We start from the raw sequence: 8,522 nt of genomic DNA, 5'->3' as shown, positions 1-8,522 counted from the left end.
GGGAGAGGGAGGGAATTTTTACCCTGAAACATAAAGTTGTACTTTTATTTTGCACGATAACTGTCCAAGAATAGGCCAATCTGGACAAACGGAGTTGAGCTTTGGGGCTCCACTCGTTACAGTCCAACATCCTTGATGCTCCTTAATTTATCACAAATCAAGTCATCCATCAGGACCTCAATGTTCCATATGTTGCCGATTGGCCCAGAACCAGATACCCAGATAAATTTCCCAACCACCCCAACCCACTCGTTTCTAAACTGGCTCCTCCTTCAATACCTGATAATCCCCCTAGGCGTCTGAAAAGAAGATGGCCCCGAGATTTTCTTCTCTAGTGACGTTATTTCAGTTCTATCAATAGGTAGATTTTTTCCACATTTCCACATGTTTGTATCATAGCAAATTTACTGGTTGTATATAATTATATAGAGTTGTTAATAACAATAAATAAATTATTTTAAAAAAAATAATTGACTACATACAATTGTAGGAAGACTTATTTTAAAAAAAGGTTTTTATTCTATTCTTCTTGAGAGTTTTCTCAGATAGCCGGTGTCTCTCAAGACATTTATCAGAATCGTAGGCTTAGACCAATTCGATGGTCCGAAATAAATACCCATACAGCATTTATCACAAACTCCTAATCCATTTAAATTAGTTAGTTCCTAATTTTTCTTCCATATCTATTCCCGACAATCCTCCTTCGTGTATTCAAATTACAGAATATTAATCCTAAAGCGTATAATGGGTGGTTTCTCCACAACTTAATTTCATAGTTTAAAATCTAAATCAATAAGTGAAATCTAAACAATTAATAAAGTAATTATTAAAAAATTTGTATAGTTGGACCCATATAATTCAAATGAAATTCAGTTATTGCTCATTATGATTGATTGTTGAAACAATATTGAAAACAAATCAATTATTATTTTTTCTACCAATATATAATTTCTTGACCTTACAAATCTAAAAAGGGCAGGAATAAATCAAAACGGCCATTTGGAGCACCAAATTAATTTTAGATTTGTTTTTCTATTTATTTATTGCAATGGACACCTGTGTTTACATAAAAAAGGGATTGATGCAAGCATGTAGAGAAACTACCCATTGGTAGCACTCTAATGACGTTTTACATTAGCAGGTCTCATGGCCATCTTCTTTTCAGGCACCTCGGAGTATTGTCAGGAACGGAAGAGGAAGCAAGATTAGAAACTAGTTGGTTTGGGTGGTTAAGGAGTTTGTAATGGAAGGAATGATATCTGGTTCGGGATTGATCGGTTACAAATGGAACAGTTAAGGTCTTTATGGGTGATTTTGTTTGTGACAAAGTAGGGAGCATTGAGAATTTTACGAAGGATTTTGGATTGTAATGGAAATTTTTAGGGGTGGATAAATCCTAAACGAATCGCTTATGGACATACCTTCACAGAGATTTTTTTTTAATTTTGAGATCCTTAATTCATTTTTCAATTAATTGGATACTTAATCCAGAAAATTCCTGTATACTGACCAATAAAAGAGTATACAACAATGTACGAGCTAAAATCCTATTCTATTCTTAGTAAGATTTATGGAATATTTACTGTAAGTACTTATAGTCATGTAAGACATAGTTCTGTTTTAGATTTTTGCATGTATTTTTTTTGTAGCCTAATTGTATTATGAAAATACTTGAAATTAAATTTAAAATAATCAATTGCAGAGATTCCCCATCAGTTCAGCGATGAAGAGGCCATTCGATAGGGCGATTCCATTTATCTTGCAGCATATATATCGATACGACCTCAGGCAACAAATCGGTTCATTCGAATATCCCTTTATTGAGATATTGATGGACAAATATTGTGTAACCTTCCAAGATATGTCGATGCCAGAACTGGACCTTATTTATAAGTATAAGTATTATAGTCATAAATTTCTACATTGGTTTTCATTAAATTGGTTTTTCGATCCATGCGTATGGGAGTATTATTCAGATATAAGGTAAGTTTCTAATTTATTTTATCATAAAAATAATTATTTTTTAGAATAACATTAATTCATTTATAAGTTCTGTTTGTATTTCATTCCAATAATATTGGAGTATAACTTACGTGTTCCAAAGATGTTTATATTATGACCACCAACTAAGCTAATAAAAGAAAAATAAGACTCATAAAAATGGTTTTACCAACTACATATATAAGTGTATACACTCACATACAAACAAACACCCTAAATTTTGGTTATTTTGCAACAGATTTTGGACTTTAATTTGATATTCTGCATTTTTGACCTATAGGAGTCAGATAAGTCTGAAATTTATTTTTTTACAGCTTTCATAGAATATAAATGAAAGTAAATACCTCTGGTTTATTGTATTTTGATATTTATATATGTTTTATTTTGTATAACTGGAGTAAAAAAAACAAAACAGTTTATGGATAAGTAGGGGGACTTAACGTAGGGGGTAATACTTTCCAAAATGATCTATAATCACCTGGGAATTAATAGCTAGAACGCATTAGTAGAAAATCATTAAAAACATGTAAAGTAAATTTAAAAAAGAATTGGAAATTCTATGAAGTTTCTTTATTCAAACATAATATGAATTTTCTCCTAAAAAAATAAAATAAAATAAATCCAACTTATGCGGTGGCGGAAGAGAAACACTAAAAAAAAGTGAGAAATTGGGCAGAGTAACAATACGCAAGACTACTGAAATAACACTGATTTATTCTCTCTCTTAATGCGTCTTATATACCCTATCCCTAGTTTTCCCGTTATGTCTTGTACTTTGTTATTCTGTCTTGACACACGTTTAATCTTTTCCGCTTCGATCATACCTTTCACTTTACCCCATATCTTACGGAGAGATGTCCCGTTGTTGATAATGTCCCCGTCCCCAGCCGTTCCACTATAATCTATATATATGTGATATGTGTATATGATATATCTATATATATATGAATATGTGATAGCAGGTAATATTTGATACTGATGATTAGTTGCTTTTGCAGGATCGATGAAGAGTGGTTGACAACGTGCAGGAACGAAGAAGGAGAAGAGTGTGCTGCACCAGGGCTTGCATGGATCCCGATACCTAAAAGTGATTGGGATGAGGATATCGACAACACTCCAACTTATCCGAGACAAGAAAATATTGAGCATTTGGGAAGATACAGGTATTTCCCAGTTATACAGTACAGCTGGCAACGGGTAACTGTCTTCGAATATAACCAAAAACATGATTGTTACAAAGTCATGCCGGTCTCTCTTGAACATGGGCCTTATTACGTCGAAAGGTAAGTTATATAATAATGTGTTATGACTAAAACATTCATGAAGTATAATCATAAATGTTTAAATTATACATTAAATTATAATACCTAGTTTCCTTTTCATATATGTTATACTGAAAAACATTATTGTAGATTTCTAAAGAGTTTATAAGAAATTCTAGGCTTTTTCATCAATATTTTCCCATACAATTGTACCCAATCAGACAAATATTTCAGATGGTTAAATTAATATTTATCATAGTTAAATTAATTAATTTTTTATTGTAATAGTATATTATATTTATTTTACTCGAAATTTATTTGTGGAATCTATGTAATTACTCGTAAAGATTGGAAGGGGGTCCGATTGATGGTCAAGTTAATTTATTTGTTCCTAATTTACTAATATGATGGGTTACGAATTAGCAGTTTTTTCTAAAGCATTCTGTGACTAAGAAATTATTTTTTTCGAGAAATATATTTATTTAGAGCTGACCATCTCATTTGAAGATGAAATAAATAACATGATTAACATGAGATAGAAAAAATACTGCTGTATGAAACATAATTTTAAAAGTCAAATTCCATCAGGATTAAGGGCAAAGGTATTGGAAACATGTGTATAACCAGTATTTTTATATGGATCTCAAACTTGATCAGGAACAGAAAACAGTTATGAAATATTAGCGAGGACACAAATGCAATTTTTAGGAATTATGACAGGTATCAAAAGAAAAGATCGCATCAGCAACAGAAAACTATGACGAGGTGGCTTATTTTCTTGGAAGATAATTAGATAGAATGAGCCTAACGGGTAACAACCGCTATATCTCAGAGGATGTTAACCTCGTCCTACCTACCTACTATTCCGAAAAACTCGATTCGACAGAAGCGAAGGAGGTATGTAAGCCCGGAGGGAAGTTAGCCGCCGGAGCTTACGAAAGGATAACAGGTAGAGAAGAGAGATCATATCAAGTGTTAACAAAAAATAACCACCATTTAGAAAATCAGGATCGGCTATAAACCGAAACTACCTCAAGTAGAGGCTGTGGATCTGTGTTCAATTAGGGGTTCTTTAACACACATTTTTATAGGTCTAGTGCATACGGCAGTGATCGAGAAGCGGTCTTATCTGCTTGAGGTAGTTTCGTGCGTTATTTTGGCATCGTTTATTTATTATTTTGTCGACATTGCTCAGTAGTATATATAAACTAATAATACGTACAAATAATAAAATGTTTTTATAAAAGAAAATAATATATAAATTTGAGAGTTTCGTTGTGGCTAGATGTACTGTGCTTTGGTGGATTGTTGCTGAACTTTTTGCTCCTCTCGCTACAAGTACAATGTAGGATTAAAGTTAAAAGCCTAATAAAAGAAGCACAACTGAAATATAGGTGGGACGGACATGTTACCAGTCTTGATACCAGAATTGGTTCAAAATTGAAAAACAGTGAATACCATGGGAACACAAGAGAATGAAAGGAAGACCAATTACAAGAAGGCAAGATGAGAAAGTTCAAAGAGTCGGAGGCTGTCGGGCTACTGTGGACTAAAGTAATAAAGAACTTATAGTAAATTATCATTTATAGCCAAGTGTGCAAAGAGAGGATTTTAGTTCTGTAAAGAATGTAAATAAAGCTGCTATTATAATTATTATTAGAAAAAAGGTAGCAGAAAATATTATGAATGCCAAAGCTCTAAACCACTGTCCTTTGAAGTTGGCCAAAATTGCGAGGATCACCATAAGCGTGCGGATTATGAAAAACAGGCCCTAATGTCAAACTTGATGTCTTTGGAAATTGAAGCTATTAATTAAAAAAGAGATCAACCGCTTTTTGTAATTTAAAAGAGCGGGTGGATTCTCTGGAGAAGGAACTTCTCGATTGTGCTGAGAAAACATGTGTATATAGGAGCATGAATAATAAAAGTTGAGAACCATGACGTATAAAACGTGTTTAGTAGTTAAGGGTTCCTCTCAAGAATGCTGTGTTGACTATATACAAGGCATCTTACTTTCAGTTATCTTTCAGTCTAGTTTGATATGGTTATTTGCTTTAATGGAACATTTGTTGCTGAAGGAGTTAAGCGACTGCCTCATGACTGCAGCGACACCGGATCGTATCTGGCCCGGGGGGTCGACTTTTATTTCTGTGGTAGTTCCACGAAATGAAAACTTCACTTCCCCCACCACCATGGTTAGAATAGATTGGTTATTCCTAGATAACCTCCAGACTCCCCCATATGTTGGAAATGACCAAGGAGAAAAAAAAAATGCTTTAACATCTAAATTTAGGTTGTACATTTTCCATTTGGATGTTGATATTACATTCCTAAAAGAGGAACTATTAGTGTTCGGCCAATCAAAAGAATAAATATAAAGATAGGAATAAGAATTAAATAGCATTTATGGCTTAATCAATGGGATAGGAATTAAGTCATTTAGTTGTTTGTATTAATTGGATATTCTCATTAGGATAAGAAAGGGAGTGTGTTGTATTCTAGGTTTACTTGTATTTAATTCAGTAATTAGATCGATATGATCATTATGGCTCCTGGTGGATTTGGTTTTACTGTTTCTTAGAGCGCCTCTTGTATAGTTATATAAATAAGGCCTGATGAACTTGTGTGTAGCTCTCACTCACTTATCCAGTGTTTGCTATCCAACTTGTATAGCTCTGTCTTTATTAGTTTTCTCAAAATAGAAGTTCAGGCAGAACATTTTAGTCTATTTATATGTCTAGAATACTTTGGTAATTAATTTTTAAAAACTTTGCGACAAATAGGAAAGGTTATTGATAAGTATTTATATTGTACCACTTTATCATTATTATGTGATGTGTGAGAGATTGTAGCTTTTGTGAACATTGTCTTTAGGAGTTAAGTGGGGATTTCATAGTGCTTTGGGACTTTCTTCCGTGTTGTTTTTTGGTATTCATAGGAGACTAGTAAAGGAGTAAAATCAGGAGGAATAATGATTAATTGAAAAACTATATCTGATGTATCTAGTATATGATTTACATTTTCTGGGTTATTGTGGGGGATTAGTTGTTGAGGCGTCCAGATGGATTGCTTCATGTCCAGCCCGTGATAACCTCCTTGCCTTCATATCATGAGATATTGACTGACCAGTCTCTGCAAGCAGTTCACCGTTACTTCTCCTCCTCCATGTGTTCAGGCTCTCATCCCAGACCGCTCCTGTATTTGTACGGAGGACTTTCCGTTCAAACTCTCGATTATACTTTCTAGGGTACCTACTGTTAGAGCCTAGGTATTGCAGCCGTATATTAGATCTGGCCTTATCATGGTATTGTACACCCTTAGTTTCGGTTTTGTAAAGATTTTTCGAGATTTCAGTGTTGTTTTTTTTTAGTTTTTGGACATGTCGATTTGTGTTTTCACTTATTTATTCCCTTAACTTATTTGTTCATTAAATTATTTTTTTTAAACTTTTTTATTCATTTAAGTATTTCTTTTAAGTAACTTTTTGTTTTGTTTTTTAATTTATTTATTTATTTGTTTTTCTGTAAAGTGAACAGAGTAATCCTTATTCCTTTTTTGGCAAATAATACAGTGTATTTATCCAAGATTAAGAATAAAAATAATGAATACCTGTAGATAAGAACAGTTTATAAAGGCAAATCATTTTCAGGTGCTATTTAGTGTTCCGTTCTGAAGATGGCGATTTTGCTGCAGCAAGAATTTATGAAGCCACAGTTGAAAGATACAGGCATGAAGTAACCTTTAGGTGAGTAACGATCTTTGCAAGGTTATTATTTTCCCGATTTATATATCCCTATATCAAAGAATCAATATTAAGAAAATTTTAATTGTTGGGTTAATTGTTTGACTGCTCTCACACACTTTGAGATATCATTTTTGAAAAATTGATTCGCAGTGACATAATTTTTGGGAACTATAGATTCAAACCAATCAGCTGGAAGCTGAATTAAATAAAGTGAAGAGTAAAGCGGTTCACGAATTAATTAATATAGTTTTGTCAAAAAACAGAAAATATGAAATATGAAAGATTAGAATAATTGAACTGAAATCAGAAACAGGATTTGAAAATAAACTCTTCAAAGAGCTAGCAGAAATTATGTATTTGTTCTTTTGGTACCAACAGTATATATTTATTTACAAATACTACGAATACAGTATTTAATTTATTTTTTATACTTTCCTAAATAAATTAAAAAACAATTAAAATCTGTTCACTGATCATATACTCAAATCTGACAATTTTTCAAGAATATTCCTCACTTTAGAAGCTTCTAACCAGGACGATGACTCGCAATGAACCATGAATTAGAAATGAATCCACATGACCCATCATGGGACTCCAAGTATATAAGGCTGGACATTAAAACGATTGACTTGTGCAATAAAAATAAAATAGTCAATAACAAGGTTCTCAACAACATCTTAAATTAAGTGCTGTGTAGCTTGTAATTGACTTTTAAAAAAAAAGAAATACTATATAGATTATACTCTTGAAATTTGTCTTCATGTTTCCCCCCTCGTTATGGGTTTCTCTCCCCACCTACAGGACTATATTATTTGTAATTTCAATATGTATTTGTATCTAAGACAATTTCTACCTCAAAGACAAGTAATGAAAACAATATTAAGGTATGGGAAAGGAAGGTTCTTCACGAATGAAAATTGGGAGTTGATAGAGTTATACCTCAACCCGATTTAGTAGAAGAATTTCTCTAAATGGTTTCCTTATAAGGATGTAGTGGGATCGCCTACCAAGAACGCTTCAATATGAACTTTCGGAGGAAAGAAGACCAAAAGGAAGACCACGCCTGAGATGACTTGATGACGTGGAGGCAGACCTTCACCGGTTAGGAATTAGATGATGAAGGAGAAATGTTGCTGACAGGAACGAGTGTACGAAGGCTTGCTAGGGCTGTAGAGCCTTATATAAAACTACAAATGACTATTATTATTTATACATAAAGACTTTTTATACAAACATCTTCTTTATATGTTATAAATACCTTTGTCCTACCCACCTTGTTAATTACATCAATATAATTTATAATTTGTCATTTTTTATTTATGACTAATGTTAATTTGACACGAAAACTCATTTGGTTAAACCATTTAAAAATTAAGACTAATTAGTAATTTGACAAAATATAAATCATCTGAAAATGATAAGATGGTCAGGGTTACGGTCAAAAGAGAAACAAAAATAGTTAACAACTAACTAACTATCTTCATTATTTGAAATTAAATGGTCAACCACATATA

The 8,522-nt window shown here is 32.7% G+C and overlaps 1 protein-coding gene across 1 annotated transcript in view; it reads left to right on the top strand.

Moving 5' to 3' along the window:
- The window catches only part of LOC106682032 (dynein axonemal heavy chain 1), a 236,643-nt gene that overhangs the window by 5,849 nt on the left and 222,272 nt on the right, over positions 1–8,522 (top strand). The window contains exons 2-4 of the mRNA XM_067050254.1: positions 1,703–1,983; positions 3,000–3,284; positions 6,913–7,008. Coding sequence (XP_066906355.1) covers positions 1,703–1,983; positions 3,000–3,284; positions 6,913–7,008 — 662 coding nt within the window. The remainder of the gene's footprint in view (positions 1–1,702; positions 1,984–2,999; positions 3,285–6,912; positions 7,009–8,522) is intronic.

Source organism: Halyomorpha halys, unplaced genomic scaffold (genome assembly GCF_000696795.3).
Source record: "Halyomorpha halys isolate HHAL.00 unplaced genomic scaffold, Hhal_1.1 Scaffold385.1, whole genome shotgun sequence".
Lineage (NCBI taxonomy): Eukaryota > Metazoa > Arthropoda > Insecta > Hemiptera > Pentatomidae > Halyomorpha > Halyomorpha halys.
The sequence above is the reverse complement of the archived record's forward strand: the minus strand, read 5'-3'. Positions and strand labels throughout refer to the sequence as shown.